At 45.2% G+C, this 27551-nt stretch overlaps 1 protein-coding gene across 1 annotated transcript in view; it reads right to left on the bottom strand.

Moving 5' to 3' along the window:
- Positions 1-890: 890 nt before the first annotated feature.
- Positions 891-27551, bottom strand: part of VOPP1 (VOPP1 WW domain binding protein) — a 160513-nt gene continuing 133852 nt past the window's right edge. The window contains exons 3-5 of the mRNA XM_056520538.1: positions 26204-26281; positions 17128-17264; positions 891-6970 (exon numbers count right to left, since the gene is read on the bottom strand). Coding sequence (XP_056376513.1) covers positions 6798-6970; positions 17128-17264; positions 26204-26281 — 388 coding nt within the window. The 3' untranslated portion in view covers positions 891-6797. The remainder of the gene's footprint in view (positions 6971-17127; positions 17265-26203; positions 26282-27551) is intronic.

Below are 27551 nucleotides of genomic sequence, written 5' to 3'. Positions count from 1 at the left end.
TAAAAAATCTTCATCCTTCCTATACTTATCAGCTGCTATATGCTGCACAGGAAGTTCTTTTCTTTTTGAATTTCCTTTCTGTCTGACTACAGTGCTCTCTGCTGACACCTCTGTCCATTTTAGGAACTGTGTGGAACAGGAGAGGTTTGCTATAGAAATTTTCTCCTTCTCTGGACAGTTCCTGAAATGGAGAGAGGTGTCAGCAGAGAGCACTGTGGTCAGACAAGGAAATTAAAAAATATAAGAACTTCCTCTGGTACATACATCCGCTGATAAGTACTGGAAGGGTTAAGATTTTTTTAACAGAAGTAATTTACAAATCTGTTTAACTTTCTGGCACCAGTTGATAAAAACATACTACACTGGAAATGTTTTTTTTTTGTGTAGTGTAGTAAATGTTTAGCCTGATTTATTAACTTTTTTTTTTTTGTCAAATAGGTAGCGTACAAGCCTCACATTCAAAAAGTGCATTAAAAGCCTGAAATTGTATCATACATCTCATGACAATCTGTTAAGGTTTGTGCTGTAAAAATAGCATAAAGGAGTGCAAGCTCTAAAAAAGATGTAGATAAGTCACAAATAATGAATTCCAACCCCCAGTCTTCTAGTCTGATTCACACAAGTATATGTTTTATTTATGGGACGTTACAGTGTAGTCTTCTATGTCTTTTATGTCTTGCAAATAAAACTTGTACTAGCATATATCATACCAAATGTATAGTAGTCATTAGTGGACTGTTTGATCTGGTGAAGCTTATAAGTATGACATGGTATACATCCAAATACCTTTTCGACAGTATACTGACAGGAAAGAGCCCAAAATGTGTTATGTGAATGGAACCCAACACACAATATTCAAGTCATATGAAATAAATACCACAAAGCGGTGCTACAGTGTAAAAGCTTTTAATGAGAGGAAAATAGAATACAGGTTAAAACCACATAACAGTACTACCTGCTGTGAACATGATCTACAAAATCTACTCTTCACATTGGAGATATTTTGCCTCCCCCTTTTTTAAAGAATCATACAGTTGAGGTACAACATGTAGTAATAAAGTAATGCTAATGCACACACAGCCTAAAAGGAATTGACCAATGGGCCACATACTTTGAAGAGCCTCTAAACTTTTGGAGTCTTAAAGCTTTGGACCTTATGTAAGATCAGACTCTTAACAGGAATCTGTCCGGTCTAAATTATGCTTAAAGGTTAAGTTTCAAGGAGGCTGTTCGAACTTGCAAGATGCAAGTATCTTCCCTTTCCCACTCCTCCCTACCTTGATTTATTGATCTTCAGGGCTCTGCTTCCATCTCTGAAGCCTGTACATCAGTCATGTAGAGCAGGGAGGGGTGAAAGAGAGAGAGAAGGTGTGCATCTTGCAATTTAGCATAGTCTCTTTGACACTTCAGCTCTGAGCATAATCTAGAGCTGACAGATTCCCTTTAAAGGCACAGTTTTGTACAACATGTTGGATGGAGTGAAATTATCTCAAAATAATGATAAAAAGAACTGTTTCCCTATAGGCTTTTATTATCTGTGGAAATGTAGTTTTTGCTGTACTAAACTTATGTTTTTGAGTATCTTTACACAGAAAATTGTCAACTCACAATGTATATTATGTCATCCTAGATCACATTCCATTTCACATGGGCTTCATATATTAAACACTAATCCCAATTCTTGGTAAAACCATATATTTGGAATTAATTTACAGTTGAGAACATATAAACTGGTTATGGACCCTCTTTATACATGTGATTGGATAAGTAACCTGGACTTGCGTGCGTGATCCCAATTGTATGCAATTTCTCTATCAGAGAATGCTTTTGTACATACATAACTCAATGATGCACATCAAGATAAAAAACCTCAGTGTGCCTTCACATGAAATTGGAGGCATATAAAGGCACATTAGAGAGTTCATGCACTTTTATGGGAGACCAATTGTGGCTCCATTCAAAATGGAACCATGAACAAGTCTTTCTCTGAGGAGAAGTGCTTTTGAGACATGTAGACTGTGAGTGCCCTCCACTTTTTGGAGAAATAAGAACTTCAGATCCTATACAGTGTGAAGGTATGGACGCAATTACATGTGATAAGTGGGGGATTGGGAGGGCTGTTACAATTGTACATCAAACTCACACTGCAGCTTGCATGAGTATACAATTGTGAAAATTCAGAGAATTTAAGGGCATGGCCACATATAGAGGGAATGCTGTGTATTTTCCATTTTGGAAAATCCACAACATTTCTCCACCAAAATTTACTATGAAAAATTTGCCCTAAATCATGTTGATTTTGGTGCACATTTATTGCAGATTTTCTGCTATGGATTTTGATGCAGAATATACAAATTGGAAATAAATTAATAGCAGAAATAATGAAAACTGCCTAAAAGAAAAACTGTATGTTGCCTATGGTAACCAATAACAGTGCATCTTTATTGGTTATGACATTTTAAATAGGGCAATTCTCCCAAGCCATGAGCCAATCTGTACACTGATTCTGGAGCCAGTGCAACAACGGGAGAAAGTTAAGCTTGTATAGCTCATTGATATTAGCTATCAGCGATCACCCCCCTCCCGTAGCCTTGCATTGAGGGGCGGAGTGTGACGTCACACGCCGCCGGCCCGGTGGTCGCCTGTAATCAGTCCCGGAGTGAACACGCTCCGGGCACTGATTACAAACGGGGTGCCGTGTGCATGATCCCGGGGGTCCCCAGTGGCGGGACTCCCGCGATCATGGCATCTTATCCCCTATCCTTTGGATAGGGGAAAAGATGTGTAAGCACCGGAGAAGGATATGTAGATAGATATGTAGGAGTCAATCTGAGTAGCGGGTGCAACAGCCAGTCTATGTATGAGGTCAGCTCTGCTACTTGTGCACCTTGGGAAAACAGTACCACATAGGAACTTCTGGGAGTAACCTTTCAGCTGTCTTAGATATGTCAAGATATATCTACAGTGTATTTTCTAAGGAGGTAGTGGAGCTGAATGATAGTATGGAAGGTGGAATTGGAAGGTAAGGATTTATAAACTGGCTGATCTCCTAATTGCCTGTGTACATCCTGAGTGTAATATTCTGCTGTCATGATTACAGTCACTCCACCTTTATAAGCCTTACTGATTCTAAGGTCCCTTCTGGACACTAGCCACTTGAGAGCTGATTATTCCCTCTGTGTCAAGTTAGCTGGTGACTCAAATAAGGGACCTAACCTCTCTGAGAATGGTTTTACCAAAAAAGTCCAAAGAACTGATTGGTGCAACAGGAGGGGTAAACCTAGATGTCACACCTCCTCTAAAAGGAGGTACTTCAACAACAGGGGTATGTCAATATTCTCCCTCTCCACATAAGTGATGTCACAAATAGCACTAAAACCCAAAGGTCCCACTATTGCAGGATTTTATCCTTCCTTTTTAGATGGATCAGATCTCTTAAACTCCAGCTTATAAAATTTCTTGCCCAGACTCCTCTTTCTAATCCTTTTAAAGAGATTGATCTTAAATTTAACTGGATTGAATGCTTCATATAGTCCAAAGTTCAGACATTTAGATAATTATGTTACACAGTCCTCCGAAAGGGTTACCTCTGTAAGATTAATACCATTACTCTTTTCAATTACTGTCTCCACAAGACTGTCTTGTGTTTCCTGAAAGGGCCTCTCCACTGATCATTTCTTCTTACGTCCCCCTCTTCTGGTGCGCTTTCTGAAGGGACAGAATTCTCATTGCGGTTATATACTCAAGCTCCTCCTTGCTTTCCTCCTGTCTAATCAGACAGACTTGTATCGGAGTCCATGGTCCAAAAATCAAATGGAGTCTTTGGGCCCCGTCGATTTTTAGAATGTCTACAATTACCCTTAGAAGACTTTCTAGTGTTCCAAGTAAAGGTTTGCCCATGATTATAGACAAACTTGTCCCTGACAAATTCGTCCCTCTTTTTTTTTTTACTTGAACTTAGTTTGTGCAATAAGCATTTTCTTCTCTAGCTTTTTATAGAACTGCAGAGGAGCAGATTCAGATACTGGTTCTGTATTCCGTCTTGGCTTTACAGAGGTCCTCTGTCACTTTCTCATATTCTTTGTGGTCCTTAGTAATCACAATCTGTAACAGCCTGTTTGCTTAGACCATGTGCGCATCATCCCATGCACTCATGAAATCCGTGTTGTCCTGGAACTGTGAAGGAACTTTGTACACTCAGAGGCCGCAAGGAACATGGTCACTCTCTTTATAAGATTCTAAAGAATTGCAAGTCCAGAACAATCTCATTTCACGATCTGCCAACGATATAATCCATTGTTCCAGCACTTGGGTGCCTCAGACTGTTATTTCATCCTTGATGTTGCAGGATGTTACGGCTCATCACATGCCGCACTGCATTTGTAGTGTACGTACTGATCTGCCCCTGTGTTGTTTTATGTGGGCAAAACAAAAAGATTCCCCTGTGTACATATTAGAGAGCACCTCCGGTCCATTGTGACAGGTCTCTGAGCCCCCAGACTTGCCCACATAATGAAATTCCACAGGGGAGACAGTAGTTGTCTTAGGTTTGCTGGACTGGAAACTGTTAAACCTTTGATACGAGGAGACAGACAGACTCCAGATTCTCTTGCAAAAAGAAACCCTGTTGGATTCTTAAGTTAAATGCCTTGGGCCGTCAGGCCTCAATGATTATATAAGTCTATTTCTATGATAATTTGTATATATTTTTCACTTGCATGTGTTATTTATGTCCTTGTATATCATTGTTTTTAAGCGGCTCAGGGGAGACACATGGGAGGGGTGTGTCTCAGCTTGAGAAGGTGTTTGCTAGCACAAAACCGTGCTGTCCCGATCTTACGCCCCTGCATCTGTAATCTTTTCCTTCCCGCCGCATGTGTTTGTCTACACACTAGAAATAAACCAAGTACTTGTCTTCGTGGAGCGATGAGTTTCCGTGTTTATTTTCTTCTGGTACTAGATTTATTACTGAGGTTAATGATAACAACAAAAAATGTTTTCTGTAAGCTCACACTAGGGATGGCAATAATGTTATCAATGATCTGGTTTAATGAAGGAAAGCAGAGGATTGGGTTCTCTGTATCAGAAAACTGAAGCTGCAACTTCAATAAACATGTATAGTGTACTGCTGTGCATGGGCATTGGGTCTGATTAACCCTGTAACACCTTAAGAATAAGACCACACCTAGTGGCTGATGGGGGATTCATCCTTTATTTTCTTAGAATATACCTTAAGGGTATAAGCAAATCAGTTAAGAATGTGTATACATGGCTGCTTGTGTTTTTACAGAAAAAACTGCTGACCTCAATAAGAAACTTAAAAACTTACCAACTTGCAGTAACAATCGCACACTGGAACAGTTTGAAGCAGCAATGTATGACCTTACCCTATAGAAGCTTCCCCGTTACATAAATGAGAGGATAATAAAGTATAAGGAACTCCAGATTTTGTTAACTTTTCAGTATCGGGCCCTTGATGCCAAGTTATGTCTTAAGTACATTTACTTACCTTACATGTGTGATTTCATGGTTTCTCCAGCTTCAGCATTCCTCCGGTCTCTGGATAACTGTTGTCTCGAGCCTTTCCCGGGATCCTGCTGGGCTCGAGACAACAACGTGGCTTCTTATTGTCTTCCCTGACAGGCCAGCCCCCTGATGATGTGTGCGGTCCAGCTATACATTCTGCCGCCCCAGCATTTAATACGCCCCCTTCTGTCACTTGAGCAGTCTGCAAAAAGCGATGGACACATTGAAAGTCGGTGCGACGGCATGCACTGCTGTTCCGCATACGTCATCAGGCTGGTTTGTCAGGGAATCCACCCCACAGATGTACGGCAGGCAAATGTACCTAAGACATAGACTGTGATGCCACACAGGCAAGGCAGGGAAAAGTTAATAAAACCTGGAATACCCCATTTAACTTCATTTTTGTAAAAACTCTAGTTTACTAAATATGTCCCCCCGTCCCCTCAATGCAAGTCTATGGGAGGGGGCGTGACAGCCATCACGCCCCCTCCCATAGACTTGCATTGAGGGGGTGGGGCCTGACATCACACGGGGGCAGAGTTGTGACGTCACAATCTTCCATCCCCGTGGTCGGGAGCCAGAACCTCCAGCGCTTCCGGAAGCAGATACGGTGGGTGCTACATGCTATATTGCGGGGGTCCCCAGCAGCGGGACCCCTGTGATCAGAGATCTTATCCCCTATCCTTTGGATAGGGGATAAGATGTCTAGGGGTGGAGTACCCCTTTAAAGGATCAGTCTTTGACTTGTTTCCAGCAGAAATAACCATTGTCTGCAGTCAATTCTGGTCACGTTTTACTTCTTTAGAACTTTTTATCCTTCAATTTTGATGAAAAACACAACTTAACCAACATGGTTTCAATGAAAAGCATGCCTTTTATTGTAGATACTGCATAATCTGCTAGCACTTTCAAGAATAATAGGCAAACTAGGCAACAACATGTACTGTACACCACCAGCATAGATACAAGGAAAGGGCTACATACTAGGAATGTGTAGAAAAAAAAATAAACCGAAAAACTGCCTTTCAGCAATGGAGGAGTGCATTTAGCCATCAAACCCCATGCTAGTGCGGAGAAAGTAGCATAAACTGTAATTCAGAAAAATTGTCATAACTGCGATCATATTCCAACAAGTGCTGCTCCCTCTGACCAGACCTAATCTTCCAGTGATTTTTACCAAGAGATTAATTGTCATGCCAAGGGAGAGTCCTCCTCATGGTGAAGTTGTAAAAAGTCAGATATAAGAAAAAATTGCCAAGTGCAAAATTGCTTCATTTACAAGATTTTACCACTTCCTCGTAGGGGGGTGGAGGTGTGTTAAAGTAGGATGGGGGAGGTGGGAAAGCTGGATTTCCTTGAGGGGAGTTTGGCTGCATGTGAAATGAAGGTGGGACTGGGATTCCGCCTGGATCAGAATAATATGGCATTCCTGGCTGCTGAGGTCCTGAAATAGAAAATAAAATATGTTAGAGGACAGTCAAATGTTATTTTAAATGAGAGAGAGAACGAGATCAAACAAAAAGCAATGCATGCAGGGGGAGAGATATCAAGAAATGTCAATTTTAGATCTAATTTCTACCATTTTTTTGTCTATATTTTGACTAGCGTGCGCCTTATTCATCAATAATGTGCAGCGTAATGATGAATGAGGTGCAGCTCTCCTTTAGTGTGAAAAGTTGTCTAGTTGTCTTTATAAAAAAAGAGTCAGACCAACAACCAGAGGCCTGGGTTCTCAATCCGTGGTACACGTAGCCATAGGGGTACACCACGGGTTGAGCATTGGTATACGAAAGCGCCGACAAATACTGGCCATGCACTGGCAACTAACTGTCAGCGCATAGCCGGGCAAACCTCCAGCTGTTGCAAAACTACAATTCTCAGCATGCAGTGACAGAAGGGCATGCTTAGACTTGTAGTTATGCAACAGCTGGAGGCACACTACTATAACTTTCAGCATGCCCTTTGGCTGTCCGTGCATGCTGGGGGTTGTAGTTATGCAACAGCTGGAGGCACACTGGTTGCAAAACACAGAGTTTGTTACATAACTCAGTGTTTCCCAACCCGTGTGCCTCCAGCTGTTGCAAAACTAAAACTCCCAGCATGCATGGTCTGTCAGTGCATGCTGGGAGTTATAGTTTTGCAACAGCTGGAGGCACATGGGTTGGGAAACACTGAGTTAGAAAACAGATAATGTTTCCCAGACAGTGTGCCTCCAGTTGTTGCAAAATATGCTGTTTGCGTCTGAACTGCGCCTAAACATAGACAAAAGAAATGCTCTAAAATGATAAATCTCCCCCACAGTTTCTAACTGGACAGAATAGCGCAGTAATAGAGGTCCATGTTATCTTATAAAAAAAATAAAATAAGCGAAAACCACACAAAGCAAGGAAAAGTGATGAAACAGGGATAGTTTGGACACATATATTGACACACAAGCCTATATATTGATTAAATGGATATATTACAAGGGTCTTTATGCTCTTAAGATGTATACATTCAACAGAAACAGGAAAATGGGGAAAAAATAGAACAGTTTTTTTTTTTATCTTTAATATCTGGCCAGCATCAAAGTGCTCAATATCTATGTAACTGCATTCTTATGATTCCATCATCAATAAAAGATGGGATAAAAGTCTACGAAATGTAGTGTTGATTTCTAATATTAATCTGTTTTCCCTTAGTTCTAATAGCATCACAATGATGGGGTCATTCTGCCTCACTGTACTGGTAGGACAGGTGGAAAGTTGAATAAAGATCATATTATATTAAGTAACTGACAAACTGCCTATATAACCTCAGGAAATCTCACCCATATTGGCCCTTATTTACTAAGAGTGTTGTGTAGGTTTCTTTGTGGGTTTTAATTCCCTACAATTTATTTTCCACGGTATTTACTAAGGTTTCCCTACATTTTCCACTTTCCCTACACTTTGCTTTTTTTACACATGCTCTGATCTGTAGGGTTTTCCTCAGCTCAAATCCACCACATTTTCTGTGGAAACCTTAGTAAATATGTTGAGTTTTTGTGGAAATGTTGGGAACACGCCCCTTTTCGGAGACCTCGCCCCCTTTCCCAGCGGCTACACCTCTTTTTCGGGTTTTCTTAGCAAAATGGAGAGTTAATCTGGGTTTTTTCAATTCTGGCAAAAATCTGGCGCATAACCCGACAAAACATGTAGGGCCATTGTGTTTTATTCTTAAGTAAATGGATAAATAAAGAAGGCACTTTTTGCTACTTTTAGGAAAACATATTAACATCAGAAACATGGCTAGATCCCCATTTTTGTTACAAATCAATACTTCCATTATGTCCTATCAGCAGCACACTAACAGGGATCTTGCAAGAAGTAACCCCCATTAGTGAGGGCATATTTGCAAAGCAAGACAGACCACCCAATGGCAGTACTTTCCAAATATCCAATCGATAATGCATGCCAAGGGTAAGGTGGGAGCTCCAGGAAGCTGAACCACAGATGTGTTCTAATGGTACTGAACATCCTCCTAGGGTTGGTATATTAAACGTTGTGACCTTTAGGGTATGTTCACACTACGTAATTCCCGAGGAATTCCGTGAACGGAATTACGTGCTGTGAACATAAACATCAGTGTGAATGGGTTTCCGAGAGACCCAGTCACACTGCGGAATTTCAGTGGCGGACAATTCCGCCACTGAAATTGTTCCGCACAAAGACAGAACATGTTCAATGGTGACGGCACAGTGCCGGGCGGGCCTATCGCTAAAGTATTGCAGCGGCCGCAAGAATGGAATCTCCGCTCTGCATAGAATAGGATAAACAGGATTTCCATCCTTCCTTAAACTCTGAGTTCTCTCCAAATAGATTATTAGGCAATTACTGTAGATGTAAGGTGTGTAAAGATTGTTCTTCCTCATTGGAAGAATTAGGATAGAAGGCAGAAAGGGAAATTACCTGGTTGATATCAAAGATGATACTTTAGGAGAAAAGGAAGGTAACTCTCTTAGAAGTAATCTGTCAGGTAAGAATTTGATGCGCAGGATTTTCTTCTACAGATTTCAATGTAAATCAAATCTGCGCAGGATCCTGTACGCGTAAAAGTACCCTTAAAGGGGTACTCTTCTGCTCAGAGTTAGGAACAAACTGTTCCGATCGCTGGAGCCGGTGTCGGGAACTTGTGATGTCATAGCCCCACCCCTCATTACATCATGCCCTGCCCCCTTAATGCAAGTCTATGGGAGGGGGCGTGGCAGCTGTCATGCCCCCTCCCATAGACTTGCATTGAGGTGGCAGGGCTATGACTGCACGAGCTCCCGGTGCCGGCTCCAGTGTTTGGAACAGTTTGTTCCAAACGCTGAGCAGCGGAGTACCCCTTTAAAGGGGACCAAGCAGTAGATTTTTACCATATATAACATTTGGCAACACATTATGTATGGTAAAATCTTCATCCTCCCCAACCCCGAGGGATGTTCCTGCCTCAAAGGATGGTGAGGCTATGAAGTTATAAAGTCTCCCTGGCCGCCCCGTAAGTAGTCCCCTCGGTGGGAAGTTATACTTACTGTGTCCCCTCTCTCTGGCCGTGGTGACGCCCCCTTGGCTTGATTGATGGCCTGCGGCTCCCTAAGCAGATGGAGGAGAGTGGTGATGCTGGCTGTCAATCAAGCCAAGGGGACATCACTATGGCCGGAGCAAAGGGACCCGGTAAGTATAGCTCCCCACCCAGGGGACTACTTACGGGGCAGCCAGGGGGGAGGGGGGTGGACTTTAAAACTTCATATCCTCACCATTCTTGGGGGCAAAAATGTCTCACATGAACCAGAACAGCCTAGCCAATAGAATGTGAGTTCCATCTACCCTGGGGACACAAAGTAATTTAATTTCCTGTATTTTTAAAAAAATGAATAATTTTAAAATTTATATTGACTAAAATTTGAAATAAAATAAATTAGATAGAATAGAGGTCTGCTATGTCCTTTATACAATATTATAACTTTATGGTGTAATTGTATAGTTAGATGGAAAATAGGTTTTGATACAGTCGGTGGACCCATAAATGGTGCTGTTGTATAGTCTTACCACGTATATACAATGGGGGAGATTTATCAAAACCTGTGCAGAGGTAAAACTGACCAGATGCCCATAGCAACCAATCCAATTTGCTTCTTTATTTTTAAAAGGACCTCTGAAAAGTAAAAAAAAAAGCGATCTGATTGGTTGCTATGGGCAACTGTTCAGCTTTTTCTCTACACAGGTTTAGATAAATCTCCCCCAATATGTCTACAATAGATATGTACAGATTGGGACCAGGGCCGGACTGGCCTAACAGGATACTGAGAAAATTCCTGGTAGGCCGCCCGCCCCGTGCTCGGCTGCCCAATGCAGAGTTGTGGAGCTGAGAGCTATAAGCACCCGGCCTCGCCGCTCACTCCACTCACCAACTCCGGGGGCCGCACAAGACATCTGCATCAATTCATGGGCGGCGCATTGATATGATGTCATCACGCCGCCTACGCTATGACGCGGATGCTACTGTGCCGGACACAACTGCTCTGCGTGGGTGCAGTGGAAGGTAAGTTGTTTTTAGTTTTGTTTTCTGTTGTTGTTTTTTTTTTATACAAATAGAGCTACAACAGAATAGGGGGAGGTGGTTGGGGGGCAGCTAATATGAAATGAAGATGGGGTTGTTAAAGCCTGCATACATACCTAACTACCTGCCAATACTAAAGGGGAGAGATATAGCTAATATGGAGGGTGGAAAGGGCTGTCTACCAACCGAATGATAAGAGGGGGAGAGAGATCTACCCAGCTTATGCGGAATTAGGGTGGGTGAAAGAAGCCTACCTAGTCCTTAAGAATCATTGCAGGGCCGGACAGGCCAAGGGCTGATTGGAGTAGAGACGTCATGTGCCCCGCGCAGGCACGCACGTCTACTCCAATCACCTGACCTGTCCCTGCCTACCGTACGTCCCAGCGCGATCTCCAGCATTCTCCCAGTGCAGCACCAGGAGCTTCAGCAGCCTCACGCTGCTGCACTGATCCCCGGCTGGGTAAGTAAACTTGCGCAGGAGTGTGGAGGTGATAAGAGGTGCAGGGGGAGTTATGAGGGTGATGAGAGGTTCAGGGGGGTTATGGGGGTGATGAGAGGTGCAGGGGGGTTATGGGGGTAATGAAAGGTGCAGGGGTGGGTGATGAGAGGTGCAGGGGGGGTTATGGGGGTGATGAGAGGTGCTGGGGGGGTAATGAGAGGTGCAGGGGGGGTGATGAGAGGTGCAGGGGGGTTATGAGGGTTATGAGAGGTGCTGGGGGGTAATGAAAGGTGCAGGGGGGTGATGAGAGGTGCAGGGGGGTTATGGGGGTGATGATAGGTGCTGGGGGGGTAATGAGAGGTGCAGGGGGGTGATGAGAGGTGCTGGGGGGTAATGAGAGGTGCAGGGGGTAATGAGAGGCGCAGGGGGGTGATGAGAGGTGCAGGGGGGGTTATGGGGGTGATGAGAGGTGCAGGGGGTGATGAGAGGTGCAGGGGGGCTTAGGGGGGTGATGAGAGGTGCTGGGGGGTGATGAGAGGTGCAGGGGGGGTTATGGGGGTGATGAGAGGTGCAGGGGGGGTGATGAGAGGTGCAGGGGGGCTTAGGGGGGTGATGAGAGGTGCAGGGGGGGTGATGAGAGGTGCTGGGGGGTTATCGGGGTGATGAGAGGTGCTGGGGGGGTTATGGAGGTGATGAGAGGGCTGGGGGGTTATGGGGGTGTCAGATGTGCTGGGGGGGTTATGGGGGTGATCAGAGGTGCTGGGGGGGTGATCAGAGGTGCTGGGGGGTGATGAGAGGTGCAGGGGGGGTGATGAGAGGTGCACGGGGGGGGGGGTGATGAGAGGTGCACGGGGGGGGGGGGTGATGTGAGGTGCAGGGGGGGTTATGGGGTTGATAAGAGGTGCAGGGGGGGTTATGGGGGTGATGAGAGGTGCAGGGGGGTGATGAGAGGTGCAGGGGGTTATGGGGTTGATAAGAGGTGCAGGGGGGAGGTTATGGGGGTGATGAGAGGTAAAGGGGGGTGATGAGAGGTGCAGGGGGTTTATGGGGGTGATGAGAGGTGCTGGGGGTGATAAGAGGTGCAGGGGGGGTTATGGGGGTGATGAGAGGTGCAGGGGGGTTATGGGGGTGATAAGAGATACAGGGGGGTTATGGGGGTGATGAGAGGCGCAGGGGGGGTGATGAGAGGTGCAGGGGGTGATGAGAGGTGCAGTGGGGTTATGGCGGTGATGAGAGGTGCAGTGGGGTTATGGGGGTGATGAGAGGTGCAGGGGGTTTATGGGGGTGATGAGAGGTGCTGGGTGTGATAAGAGGGGCAGGGGGGGTTATGGGGGTGATGAGAGGTTCAGGGGGTTATGGGGGTGATAAGAGATACAGGGGGGTTATGGGGGTGATGAGAGGCGCAGGGAGGGTGATGAGAGGTGCAGGGGGGTGATGAGAGGTGCAGGGGGGTTATGGGGGTGATGAGAGGTGCAGGGGGGTTATGGGGGTGATGAGAGGCGCAGGGGGTTATGGGGTGATGAGAGGGGCAGGGGGGTTATGGGGGTGATGAGAGGGGCAGGGTGGTGATGAGAGGGGCAGGGTGGTGATGAGAGGGGCAGGGTGGTGATGAGAGGTGCAGGGGGGTTATGGGGGTGATGAGAGGTGCAGGGGGGTTATGGGGGTGATTAGAGGCGCAGGGGGGTTATAGGGGTGATGAGGAGAGGAGGGGGTAATAGTAGTGATGAGGAGGGGTTTGGCGGGGTTTTTGGGGGTGATGAGGACACAGAGGATAAGAGGCGGTGTATATGCATATATGATGTGTATGCATGTATGTCAGTATTATATTCATGGTACAGTGTGGGCAGTATTATATTCAGGGTACAGTCTGGGGCAGCATTATATTTAGTGGGTACAGTGTGGGGCAGAATTATATTTAGTGGGTACAGTGTATAGCAGTATTATATTCAGGGTACAGTGTATAGCAGTATTATATTCAGGGTACAGTATGTGGCAGTATTATATTTACTGGGTACAGTGTATAGCAGTATTATATTTAGGGTACAGTGTATAGCAGTATTATATTCAGGGTACAGTCTGGCGCAGGATTATATTTAGTGGGTACAGTGTATAGCAGTATTATATTCAGGGTACAGTGTATAGCAGTATTATATTCAGGGTACAGTGTGTGGCAGTATTATATTTAGTGGGTACAGTGTGGGGCAGTATTTTATTCGGGGTACAGTGTGGGGCAGTATTATATTCAGGGTACAGTGTGTGGCAGGATTATATTCAGGGTACAGTGTGTGGCAGTATTATATTTAGGGTACAGTGTGGGGCAGTATTATATTTAGGGTACAGTGTGGGGCAGTATTATATTTAGGGTACAGTGTGTGGCAGTATTATATTTAGGGTACAGTGTGGGGCAGTATTATATTTAGGGTACAGTGTGTGGCAGTATTATATTTAGGGTACAGTGTGGGGCAGTATTATATTCAGGGTACAGGGTGTGGCAGGATTATATTTAGTGGGTACAGTGTCTGGCAGTATTATATTCAGGATACAGTGTGGGGAAGTATTTTATTTAGGGTACACTTTCTGTCAAGGTTATAATGATTACTGTCTTCATGCAGAGGATGAGGATCTGCTGACAAAGTGAGGAGCCAATGATGTCTGGATGTCAGACTCTGCAGAGAAGATGGAGCTGGACCAGATGAAGAAGAAAAGATAACAGAGAAGATGTCACTCAAGTCAGAAGACATCACTCAGGTCACTGATATCATTGTGTATTCTCCTGACTGTCCCATCAGAGCTGTAGTCACTTGTAAGTTCTGCAGCGATGATGGGTAAAACTGTGTCCAATCTGTGTTTCTCCAGCTGTTACAAAACTACAACTCCCATTGCCAGAGGCTCTCCAGACATGATGGGAGTTTTAGCTTTCCAACAGCTGGAGAACCACTTCAACTGAGGTGATCGGTGGGGGTACAATTGGGGGTACAATATCCTGGGTACAATTCTTTTTCCGAAGGGTTTGTATTGTCCGAATAGGACAATCATTTTCCATCTCTTAAGGTAACTACTGGCAAATGACAAGTAGCTATTTGCATCTACCGATTTGAAATGGGTGACAGTTTCTATTGTTCCATTATTATGTGAAATTTTCAGATCTAAAAAATCTATCTTATCCACTGATATATTGGAAGTTAGGGAGATACCCCAAATATTATGAGCTATGTTTTCAATGAAAGTTGGGATGAGGTCTATTGGTCCATCCAAAATCATAAAAATATTGTCTGTGTACCTTTTGTAGATAATTGCATGGTGCATAAACAAATCTAAGGATGTAATATACTGGTTTTCAAAACAACCCATCACCAGGTTTGCATAAGATGGAGCTACCTTGGTCTCTACAGCTGTGCCGCTTATTTGATGGTATCTATTACCATCATATCAACAATAATTACTCTTCAGTACTAGTTCTAGACACTCCAATAAATACTGTCCTTGTTTCTCAGGGATGTTAGTGTCCGAGCTTAACCCTTCACTAATACATTCAAGACCAATTTCATGTTTTATATTGGTATATAATTCAGTGACTTCAAGTGTCACAAATGCAAAATCATCAGAGTTTTTAGTATTGTACGTATTCCTGTAATATGACGTCTAAATATTGTGAAATGTTTGAAGTGTGGCTGTTTGTACCGGCAATGATGGGCCGGCCTGGTGGTTTTGATGACTCCCCATGTAACTTGGGGAGATAATAATAGTAAGGAATGGATGAGTAGTGATGTAAATAAACTTCTTAACATTTTTGTTAATAATAAAAGCTGTATCTAATAATTGCATTGTTATAGGGATAATCAATTAATTTGTAATATTTGGTGCCACTGAGTATGTTCATGGCCTCTGAGTGATTGTCATGATATTTTGCCACACCAAGTCGCCCCCTCTTGTCCGCATGGCGAATTACCACACCTGTGTTCATCTAAAACTTCCTAAGGGGTCCTAAGGAACCTTTATGAGTCAGTCACATGCTATGTTCTGCAGTCACATGATTTGTTGCCACATGTTCTCCCAGAGAGCACCAGCTTAACCTATGACCCGCAGCTTGACCAATGGGCTTTAGTCCAGCCCCCCACTATATAAAGGGCGGCCATTACAATTCTCTCTCTTCTCTTTGAGATCTGCTACTAAGCACAGCAACCACCAGAGATCTCAGTGCAAGTGATCAGCATCTGGAAGACCCCAAAAGCTACAGTCATTCCAGTAAGTCTCAAGTCTATGTCTGCTGTCACTGAAACTAGTCAAGTCAAGTCTAATCTCAAGTCAAGTTAACTACAAGTATATTGGTCCAGCAAACTGCGAGGTCCTGGCCACCTCTCTGTGAAGATAATTCCATCTGTCCTTTACTCAGTAAAGCTCTGTTTGACCATAACTGGTTGTGGACTCTCATTTAACTACTAGCAACTGGGATAGCGGAGGAACCAGGCGTGTGGTGTTTCAGAACCCAAAAACCACACCTATCCTTCGTATCCTTATTTTATTTGTTTCATCCCTAAAAAGTTTATTGCGCCCCTGTTCTGTTGTCTGTTTTGTTTTTTGTTTTCTATACAGTTAACTTCCTTCAATGGCTCAAAGGTGGGAAAACATAATCCCTCTTAGCACAACAAGCACAACTGAAAGACCCCACTGCTGTAGAGTGGAAATCCATTCTGCAGCATAGTAAGCTCAGCACAGGGGAGGAGACGTTACTGTATGGATTGCCATTGCAAGGGATTTTTATGCACCCCGGACGATTTTGTGTCTTTTTCTTCCTTCAGCTCTCCAGAGATATCCAAATCATTTCTTGGTTCCACCTCCAATCAAAATCGTCTGTGGCACAGAGCCTCCGCCTTCCCACTCTGTACTGCATCTTGGACTATGTAAGTGTTTGCAAAACAGTGTGTAGCTAAATTTTGCAAAACTACAACTCCCAAACAGCCAAAGCCTCTCCAAGCATGCTGTGAGTTGTAGTTTTGCAAAAGCTTGCAACACAACGTTTGGACACAAAATCTTCCAAGGCGCATAAAAATCCCTCACATCGGCCAGCCATCACCATACAAGGTGAGCTAGGGAACAAACCCCCACCCCCATGCACCACGCAGTTCATTTACATATCCAGAAGAATGGAGATTGCATTGGAACGGAAGCATAGAGTGGGGACTAGTAAGTATCATTGTCACCTGCACTACAAGCCTGTACCAACAGGTTAGTGTGTGTGACGGTGATGACAGATTTCCTTTAAGACATTGGGACACATGTATTTATACTGACCAGAAATGTAGCAAGAGTGTAGTTAGTTTACACATATCCCACAAAATGGTGCATCTACTGACGTACAATAGATTGACCCTGACATAGTACACTTTAGAACAAAACTTTTGTAAATCCATTATACACAAAGCTACACCTGTTTTATTAGAAAAATTCATACATTTTTAAGGTGTCTTAAAACGTGGCAGTGAGCTCATATTTTCTCAACCATTACTCCAGATACCTTGTGCAATTCCACTGATGCTTATTTTTGTAGGTGTACAATTTTTCTACAATCATTTTTGAAAAATTTAAAATGTTAATCTGACCTGGTGGAGGCCCAGGTGTTTGCCTTGTATAAGAAACATTAAATGTTGGTTCTTCAACAAGCAATGGTGGATACATTCGTCTTCTAATGAAGAACCCTGCTCCGCAGCAAAACAGAACTCCCATCATCAGCAGAAACCTATAGAATGAGATCCAAAGTGGTTAATGTGTTACATAAATATGATATTAGGAATCTTACCATCTGTTATACTGCCCCAGTTACTACAATAAATTGCAGATATAGGTAACCCATTACATGGATGTACAATAGATTGTGGCTATATTCAGATGACTGTAAGGTAATGCTTGAATAAGGGTCACAATTGAATGCAATGCAGACCTAGGATAGGGACACAAACTAGCTACTGGGATTAGGGCTTTAATAGTCATTTTATCTTTCTCCTAGGAGAAACACTTCCTCCCAGCACCCTGTTCTCTATGAACAAGAAGCAAGAATTCGAGAACCATTGTCAATAGATGGTTAACACTTCTGGGAGGATTATGTTTAAAAGCTCTTTAAAGGGGTACTCCGCCCCTGGCATCTTATCCCCTATCCAAAGGATAGGGGATAAGATGTTAGATCGCCGCGGTCCCGCTGTTGGGGACCCTGGGGATTGCCGCTGCGGCACCCCGCCATCATTACTGCACAGAGCGAGTTCGCTCTGTGCGTAATGACGGGCGATACAGCCGATGCAGCGTGACGACATGGCTCCGCCCCTCATGACATCACGGCCCGTCCCTTTAATGCAAGTCTATGGCAGGGGGCGTGACGACCGCCACGCCCCCTTACATAGACTTGTATTGAAAGGGGCGGGCCGTGACATCACGAGGGGCGGAGCCGTGATGTAACGATGCTCCGGCCCCTGTATTGTCCGTCATTACATGCAGAGCGATCTCGCTCTGCACAGTAATGATAGCGGGGTGCAGCAGGACCCCGGCGATCTGACATCTTATCCCCTATCCTTTGGATAGGGGATAAGATGTCTAGGGGCGGAGTACCCCTTTAAGAGTAGAACTTTAAAGGGATACTCCCCTGGAAACCATTTTTTATTTTTATTTTTCTATCAACTGATGCTAAAAAGTTAAACAGATTTGTAAATTAGTTCTATTTAAAAGAAAGTTATTTTTTTATTTTATTTACTTTCTGTCTGACCACAGTGCTCTCTGTTGACACCTCTGTCCATTTTAGGAACTGTTTGGAGGAGGATAGGTTTGCTATGGGGATTTGCTCCTACTCCGGACAGTTCCTGACATGGACAGAGGTGTCAGCAGAGATCAGTGTGGTCAGACAGAAAGGAAATTCAAAAAGAAAAGAACTTCCTTTGGAAAATACAGCAGCTGATAAGTGCAGGAAGGGTTAAGATTTTTAAATAGAAGTAATTTACAAATCTGTTTAACTTTCTGGCATCAGTTAGTCTAAAAAAGAATGTTTTCCAGTGGAGTACCTCTTTAATCTCAAGGAAAGCTACCATAAGTGGCATTTTAATGTGCATAATCGTTTTAGGGCTTATAACTACACCAGCTTGAGCATTTTTGCAGATTTCACAACTAATGACAGTAATGCTTCAAGCAATGCGAGTGTGTGTGTGTGTGTGTATATATATATATATATATATACAAATATATATAACTAAATGTACAGTGTGTGTGTGTGTGTGTGTGTGTGTGTGTGTGTGTGTGTATGTGTGTATGTATGAATTTGTGTATGTTCCAGCATCATGTCCAAACGGCTAAAGATATAAACATGCAACTTGGTACACATGTTACTTATATGTCAACAACAAACATAGGATAGGTAATTTAACCCTTACTCACCCCCATTTGCCAGGGTCAGGGTTTTTGTCTAAAGTCCCATACAAGTCTATGGGAAATATATGTTACTGCATAACTTCCAAACGTCTGGAGATATTTCAGTAATACTTGGTCACATGTTACTTATATGTCCACTGAAAATATGGGATAGTTAATTTAATCCTTAACTACCGTCATGTGTGAGGGTCAGAGTTTTTGTTTAAAGTCCCATGCAAATCTATGGGAAATGTATGTTCCCGCATTACATCCGTACGGCTGGAGATATTTCAAAAAATACCTGGCACACATACTACTTATATGTCAAATAAAAATATAGGATACCTAAATTAACCCTTACCTACACCCTTATATAAAAGATGGTTTTTTGTTTCAAGTCCCATGCAAGTATATGGAACTTCCAGTACCTTACTCCACAAGCTCTGCTCTGCATCTCCTGGTGAATGTAGTCCGGCTTGCAAGCCACACCCCATCTCACAAAAACATGCCTACTGTTTAAGCCCCACCCTTTTAATTCTCTACCCTTTTTGTGCATCGGTCTGGCTTGCAAATCACGCCCAGTCCCACAAAGCCACATCCTCTTCTATTTTCAGCTTACAATATCTTCATCACAAATCATTCCCAACTGAAGACAGGATATGAGGATGGGATATAAGGACGGGATATGAGGTCTGGATATGAAGACTGGATATGAGGTCCGGATATGATGTCGGGATAGGAGGACAGAATATGAGGTTGGCATAGGAGGACAGGATATGAGGTTGGGATATGAGGATGGGACATAAGGATGGGATATCAGGATGGGATATGAGGACGGGATATGATGTCGGGATAGGAGGACAGGATATGAGGTTGGCATAGGAGGACAGGATATGAGGTTGGGATATGAGGATGGGACATAAGGACGGGATATGAGGTTGAGATATGAGGACGGGATATGGGGTTGGGATATGACAACAATATATGAGGATAGGATATGAAGTCAAATGCTTCCTCCTTTGTTGATTTTCCTCCCCGTCAAGGATTAGGAAGGAAACAACTGGGCAACGCCGGGTACTCAGCTAGTTTACTATATCTAATAAGTACTACTACCTCTATAAAGAGATTCCACAATAAGAGGCTATTCACATCATATTTTGACCACTTATCACAGATACATTTTAGGAAACTGTCATGGTTGATCTAGTGGGTGCCATATTTTGTTGGTAGTGTACAGTGCTTCCTTTACTCTGTTGGGAGCTGTAGTTTAATTGAACACTTGCTGCCATCGCTTTGTGATCAGGTTCCCTCTTATACCCATCAAAGAAATGCCAATGCATAGGCATATCAGCCCAGCATATGCCATAAAGACAAAAGCGTACCTGTCATGTTGCTAAAAAAGTGACATGTTACTCAGTACCTAATCCTATATATCCCTAACAATATATATCCCTAACAAATAGCATGTATATCTTGCTCACCTGCTTTGTCTTCTTGCCTTGTGGATGGGGCATGTCCGTCTCTCTCCCTCACTGTGGATGACTCATCTGCTCTGAGTCTGGTAGCAGCCTGGCTCTCTGCAAATCACTGCACTCTGTAACCGTTTCCTCTCTGGGCAGTCTGCAAATCACTGCACTCTATAACCTTTTGCTCTCTGGTTTCGTGCTGTGCATGTTACACAGAGACGGAGATTTTTGGAGTTTCCCCTCAGTAATCCTAAGACATTATGGTGTGTTTTTAACAATATAAAATGTGTAAATATAAAAATAGATCTTTCTAAATTAGTGCAGGAATTTTAGTGATAAAAGCACAGTAGTTTTTATGCATACATTTTCTATCTGTTCCTAGTAAAGCTGGATGCTAATCAACATAGCTGTCACTATGTGTGTCTGTCATTTAGCTTTCACAGACTCCTGAATGTCTGATCAGCTTCTTTGTCATTCAGGAGTCAGAAAAAGCTTTGGCTGTTCAAGCATGCTGGGAGTTGCAGTTTTGCAACAGCTAGAGCTGCAGTGTTTGTAAGGGCACTGTATTAGAGCAATGTTGCCTTTAGCTGTTGCAAAACTACATATCCCAGCATTCCCACACATCCTTTGTCTGTAGTTTTGCTAGCATTGGAGGCACACAGCTGGAGAATACACAGCTCTAAATCAGAGTTTTACAAAGATTGTACCCCCAGCTGTTGCAACTTCCATCTTGGGAGTTGTAGTTTAGGAACAGCTGAAGGCTGTAGTGGTGCAGCAGTGATCTCCTATTCTGGATACCAGCACACTTTATGGCCGTATTGAGTATGTTGCAAAAAGTAGAATTTTGTACTTACCGTAAATTCTCTCTCGGAGCTTCTATTGGGGGACAAAGGACCATGGGTATATGCTGCTTGCCACTAGAAGGCTGACACTAGGCAAAAAACAAAAGAAGGCTGGCTCCTCCTGGCAGGATATACCCACCTACTGGCTCTCAGCAACTCAGTTTTAGTCCCGAAGCAAACCGACCAAAAGGGGAACACCCCTGCCCCGGAAAGGCGGAAAACCCGCTGGCCGCAAACAAGACAATGGGTGGGTGCTGTGTCTCCCAATAGAAGCTCCAAGAAAGAGAATTTACGGTAAGTACAAAATTCTACTTTTCTCAATTGCTTCATTGGGGGACACAGGACCATGGTACATCCTAAAGCAGTCCCTGGGGAGGGCAAAACAACCTCAACAGAAGAGGGTTCAGGCGGAATCACGAACCGCTGCCTGCAAAACCTTGCGGCCCAGGCCTGCGTCGGAGGACGCAAAAGTATGAACCCTGTAAAACTTGGTAAAGGTATGCAGGGACGACGTGGTCGCGGCCTTGCATACCTGCAGGGCCGAGGCCCCATGACAGACCGCCCAGGAGGCCCCCACCGCTCGGGTGAAGTGAGCCGTCACACGGAAAGGAGGCACCTGACCCTTGCATCGGTACGCCTCTGAAATGGCGGAACGGATCCACCGGGAGATCGTGGACTTCGAGGCCGGGAGCCCCTTGCGCCTCCCATCGGGGAGCACAAACAGGGAGTCACTACGCCGAAAGGAAGAGGTGATCGCCAAATAGGTCCGCACAGCCCGGACCAAGTCCAGCTTGTGAAGGCGGCGCTCCCTCGGATGGGAGGGAGACGGACAGAAGGAGGGCAACACGATGTCCTCGTTCAGGTGGAAGGCAGACACACCCTTAGGCTGGAAGGAGGGTACCGGGCGAAGAACCACCTTGTCCTGATGAAGAACCAGAAAGGGGGAGCGGCAGGAGAGGGCAGCTAGTTCTGAAACCCGGCGCAGAGAAGTGACTGCGACCAGAAAGGCCACCTTTCAGGAGAGAAAACGGAGAGAAACCTGAGCCAGAGGCTCAAACGGAGTGCCCTGAAGAGCATCCAAAACAAGGTTAAGGTCCCAAGGCGCAGTGGGGGACCGAAGAGGAGGGACCTCGTGTGCCACACCTTGAAAAAAGGTGCGAATATGAAGGTTAGACGCCAGAGGGCATTGAAAGAGGACCGACAGGGCCGAAACCTGCCCCTTAAGAGAACTTAGGGCAAGGCGTGTCTCCAGTCCGGACTGTAGGAAGGACAGGAGATTAGGCAGAGAGAAGGCAGTGGGAGAAAGAGAACGGGCCTCACACCAACGGAAATACGCCCGCCAGGTAGATGGTTGGTGGTAGATCCTGGAGGACGAGGGTTTACGGGCACGGAGCATAGTCCGGATAACGCGGGAGGAAAACCCCCAAAACTGCGGTCTCAACCGCCACGCCATCAAACGCAGCGGAAGAGAATTGGGGTGGGAGAGGGATCCCTGGGAGAGAAGGTCGGGACGGTCCGGAAGACGGAAGGGAACGTCTGCCACGAGGCTGACCACGTCTGTGTACCACACGCGATGGGGCCAGTATGGAGCCACCAGAATGGCCGAGACCCCCTCCGCCTTGAGCTTCCAGATGACCCGGGGAAGGAGCGGACGAGGAGGGAAAAGATAGGGGAGGGCAAAGGAGGTCCAGGGGACCACCAGGACGTCTGCTGCGAGCGCCAGGGGATCCCGAGACCTGGCCACGAAGAGAGGGATTTTCCTGTTCTGACGGGACGCGAGCAGGTCCACGTCCGGCGTCCCCCACCGACGGCAAATCTGATCGAAGACCTCTGAGTGGAGAGACCATTTGCCTGGATCCGTGGTGGGGCGACTTAAGAAGTCGGCCTCCCAGTTTTCAATGCCGGGAATGTGTACGGCCGGGAGGGCCGGAACCAGAAGTTCCGCCCATCTGAGGATCTTTGTGACTTCCCTCATGGCCGCCGAGCTGCGGGTGCCCCCCTGGCGATTGATGCACGCCACAGCCGCGGCATTGTCCGTTTGCACTGGGACTGGGAGGTCCAGTGCCGAAGGCGCAGGAGGATCGCCCAAAGCTCCAGAACATTGATGGAGAGCTTGGCCTCTGAAGCCGTCCAGCGACCCTGGACAGTCTGATCCCGGAAGACCCCTCCCTAGCTGAGGAGGCTGGCGTCCGTGGTCAGGACATGCCAGTTGAGGGGCAGAAAGGAACGACCCCCTCGAGGAAAAGGAGACCGGAGCCACCAAAGGAGGGAGAGGCGTACCTGGGGAGAAAGCCGGATCCTGCTGTGGAGAGACAAGGGGGACTTGTCCCACTGGGACAGGATGGCCCATTGGAGAGGACGGCAGCGGAATTGAGCAAAGGGCACCACCTCCATGGCGGCTACCATCTTCCCCAAAACGGACATGCAGGTGCGGATGGGAAATGGGCCCGGCGCCCGAAGGGAGCGGATCCCCGACAGGAGTTCCTGGAGTTTGTCCTCCGGCAGGGAGACACGAGCAGCCGCTGTGTCGAAGTGGAGCCCCAGAAAAACCAGGGACTGGGATGGGGACAGATGGGGCTTCTCATGGTTGACAATCCAACCGAACCTGGAGAGGGTCTGGAGGGTGATGCTGAGGCTGGCTCGATTCTGCTCCAAGGAGGGTGCCTTGATGAGCAGGTCGTCCAGGTACGGTAGAATCGAGATGCCCCGAGAGTGGAGAAGAGCCACCACTGCCTCCAACGTATTGGTAAAGACGCGTGGGGCGCAGTAGCCAGCCCGAAAGGTAGGGTGACAAATTGGAAATGACCCTCGGAGACAGCGAACCTGAGGAAGTGGTGGTGGGCCGGGAAGATAGGAATGTGTAGGTAAGCATCCCGGATGTCCACAGAGGAGAGGAACTCCCCTTGATCCATTGAAGCCACAACCGACCTCAGAGACTCCATCCGAAAATGCCTGAGGTGTACATGTCGGTTCAGGAGTTTGAGGTCGAGGATCGGACAAACCGAGCCGTCCTTCTTGAGGACCACGAAGAGGTTCGAGTAGAACCCCGAGAAGCGGTCCTGAGGAGGGACCAGAACAATCACACCTTGGGAAAGAAGATTGCGGAGGGCCACCTGAAAAGCTGCAGCCAGAGCTGGGGACCGAGGAGGGTGGGACCGGAAAAAACGATCCCGGGGCATAGAAGCGAACTCTATGCGATAACCCTGGGAAACTACCTCCTGGACCCAGGAATCTTGGACATGAGCTAGCCAAAAGTCCGAAAAGAGGGACAGGCGACCTCCCACCTGAGGGGAAGACTCAGATGGGGGCGCACCCTCATGCCGAGGAGGGCTTGCGGGTCCCCGACATGGGAGGGGGGCAGTGAGAACGAGGTCCCAACTTCCAAGAGGGCCGAGACTTGAAGGACGGAGCCCTCTTGTCCTGAGAGGCCTGGGGACTATCCATGCGGCCTGAGAAGCGGGAAGGGCGAAAGGAAGGAGTTCCCCGCCGCGTACCCGAACGGCGCGGCCGATTTTGGGGCAATAGAGAACTTTTTCCCCCAGTGGCCTCTGAGATGATTTCATCAAGGCGCTTACCGAACAAACGAGACCCCTGAAACGGGAGTTCAGTGAGAGAGTGTTTAGAGGCCACATCGCCATTCCAAGCCTTAAGCCACATGGAGCACCTGAGGGCCACCAAGTTGCCCGAGGCCAGATAAAAAATTAACCCCCAATATACTTACCCCAGGAGACCTCAATACTCACCCCGAGGGACCTCCATGCAAGGCGTCTTCGACCAGCTGGTGCCGCCTGCCTTTAGCCGCCATGGCGAACAGGTGCAAACGGGGGACCCGGACCCTAGGTACACCACCAGGCGCTGGCTGCCTGCGAGGAGGGGTTAACAGCCCATCCATGATGCACCGTGCCCCTAGCTCGCATGTGGGGGATAAGGCAGCGCCATGCTCCTGTCACCCCACGCTAGATAAAACAAAAAAGGGAGAGAAATTCTAAACTGAACCTGATACTAGGAAAAAAACAAAAGAAAGAGCTGGTCTGGAGAGCTCCAGAGCTGCGTCTAGCCTCCTCTGACACTAAGCTGAAACTGAGTTGCTCAGAGCCAGTAGGCGGGTATATCCTGCCGGGAGGAGCCAGCCTTCTTTTGTTTTTTGCCTAGTGTCAGCCTCCTAGTGGCAAGCAGCATATACCCATGGTCCTGTGTCCCCCAATGAAGCAATCGAGAAATACAGAGTAGTCTGTCTGCATAAAGACAGATGACCCCTAGTGGTGGCTATTTTCATTTTTTATTTTCACTAAAAAATGTTTTTTTAAATAAATGTATATTTAAAGAAGTCATCTTATAAGTAGTACTACAACATATAAAACGTTTTTCATAATGACAGTGCCCCTTTAAGGATTCACTGAGTACATAAGGGCCTATGGACAAATTTAGCTTGTGTGCCAGCAGCTTTCCTGGGGCATACAATAAATGTAAAGTAAAAATGAAATGTGAACAAAGCCTTAAAGGAAATCTGTCATCAGTTTTACCTGCATGAACCTGTCGGTACAGACAGGTAGTGCAGGTGACACTGATGACAACCAAACTTACCTGGCCCCATTCGGTGCTCCAGGTCTCCCGCTTTCTTCTTCTGTGTCTTCCGTTCTGGGGCCAACTTGGCGCATGGGTGGAGCTTCCTGATTTCTCAGCTCCTGCTTCTCTGCTGGGTCCCATTGCTAGCAAACAGCAGTAGTGATGTCACGGAGCTCCGCCCATGCTCCAAGTCGACTCGGTACAGAAGATAGTGGGAGAACTGTAGCACGGAACAGACCAGGTAAGTATGGTTGTCATTAGTGTCACCTGCACTACCTGTCTGTACTGACAGGTTAGTGCAAGTGACATTGACGACAGATTTCCTTTAACTAAATGAGCATTATCTGGTTATAGCATTACATGATTACAGCTATTGATTGTCTTTTTGTACTACTTCAAGATATAATGTAACCTACCAGAAATACCATAGCCGCTGGATAGAAAGTGCACGTACACAACATCTTGATCCACAGCAGTCCTCATATGCTCGGCATCTACAAATCACAATATAATAAGTTGTCAGCTATACAGACCTAGATAGGCAAAATGATGTATACAATATACTGTAATCTGTACATCAATTATCAATATATACAATGTACTCCTACCCAAACATGATATGATAAAAGGACCTAGACAAATAATTCATTGCCACTTGTTTTTTTTTATACCTATAGTACAATATGTTGATCATGATATAAACATAATGGATATGTAATTCTTAGTATCTACCTTTCATTGAAATCTTGCAGCTAGACCTCTTTATTATGGTATTGGTATTATGTCAGAGTTTAAAGGGTACTTAAGTGGAATTTGTTTTTTAATCAACTGGTGCCAGAAAGTTTGTAAATTACTTCTATTTCACCCCTTAAGGGCTCAGCCCATTTTGACCTTATGGACCAGGCCAATTTTCATTTTTGCACTTTCGTTTTTTTCCTCCTCTCCTTCTAAAAATCATAAGGCTTTTAATTTTGCACCTACAGACCCATATAAGGGCTTGTTTTCTGCTCCACCAATTATACTTTGTAATGACATCAATCATTACATAATTACATACAAACTACTGCAAAACCAAAAAATATATATTTGTGCAGTTAAATAAAAAAAAACGCCATTTTGTAACTTTTGGGGGCTTCTGTTTCTACACAATGCACTTTTTTGGTAAAAATTACGCCTTATGTTTATTCTGTAGGTCCAAACAGTTACAGGGATACCCAATTTATGTAGGTTTTGTTTTATTTTTTTTTATAAACAAATTATTACTACATGTACGAAAATTAATGTCCACAATGCAGAGAAGAGAAACCGGCACTGCTGCAGCTAGGTAGCAATTAGGTAAACACCTGTAGTAGACCTGAGAACCTCACCTAATCCTGTAGTATGGGGTGCAGATGCAATCCAAGCACCTGAGGTGTCGGCTTGTGGAAGCACTTCTATAGTGCGAAACAGTTCTGTCCCGTTATCACCTCTGCCTCCGCTCTATGTTATACCTGTCACACTGTGTTAATGCCTAACGGACTACAGTAAAGAAAAACCTTTTCACTGAATGGTGAGTGCGATTGCCTTTTTTCTCTCTTAAATTAGTATGTTTAAAATTTTCATATTCTGATCCCTATAACTTTTTTATTTTTCTGCATACAGTGCTATATGAGGGCTAATTTTTTTGCACCGTGGTCTGTAGATTTTATAGGTACCATTTTTGATTTGATGGGACTTTTTGATTGCTTTTTCTTTTATGGTATATGAAGTGACGAAAAATGCACA

The sequence above is a fragment of the Hyla sarda genome, chromosome 5 (genome assembly GCF_029499605.1).
Source record: "Hyla sarda isolate aHylSar1 chromosome 5, aHylSar1.hap1, whole genome shotgun sequence".
NCBI lineage: Eukaryota > Metazoa > Chordata > Amphibia > Anura > Hylidae > Hyla > Hyla sarda.
This window is presented reverse-complemented; position numbering and strand designations above follow the sequence as displayed.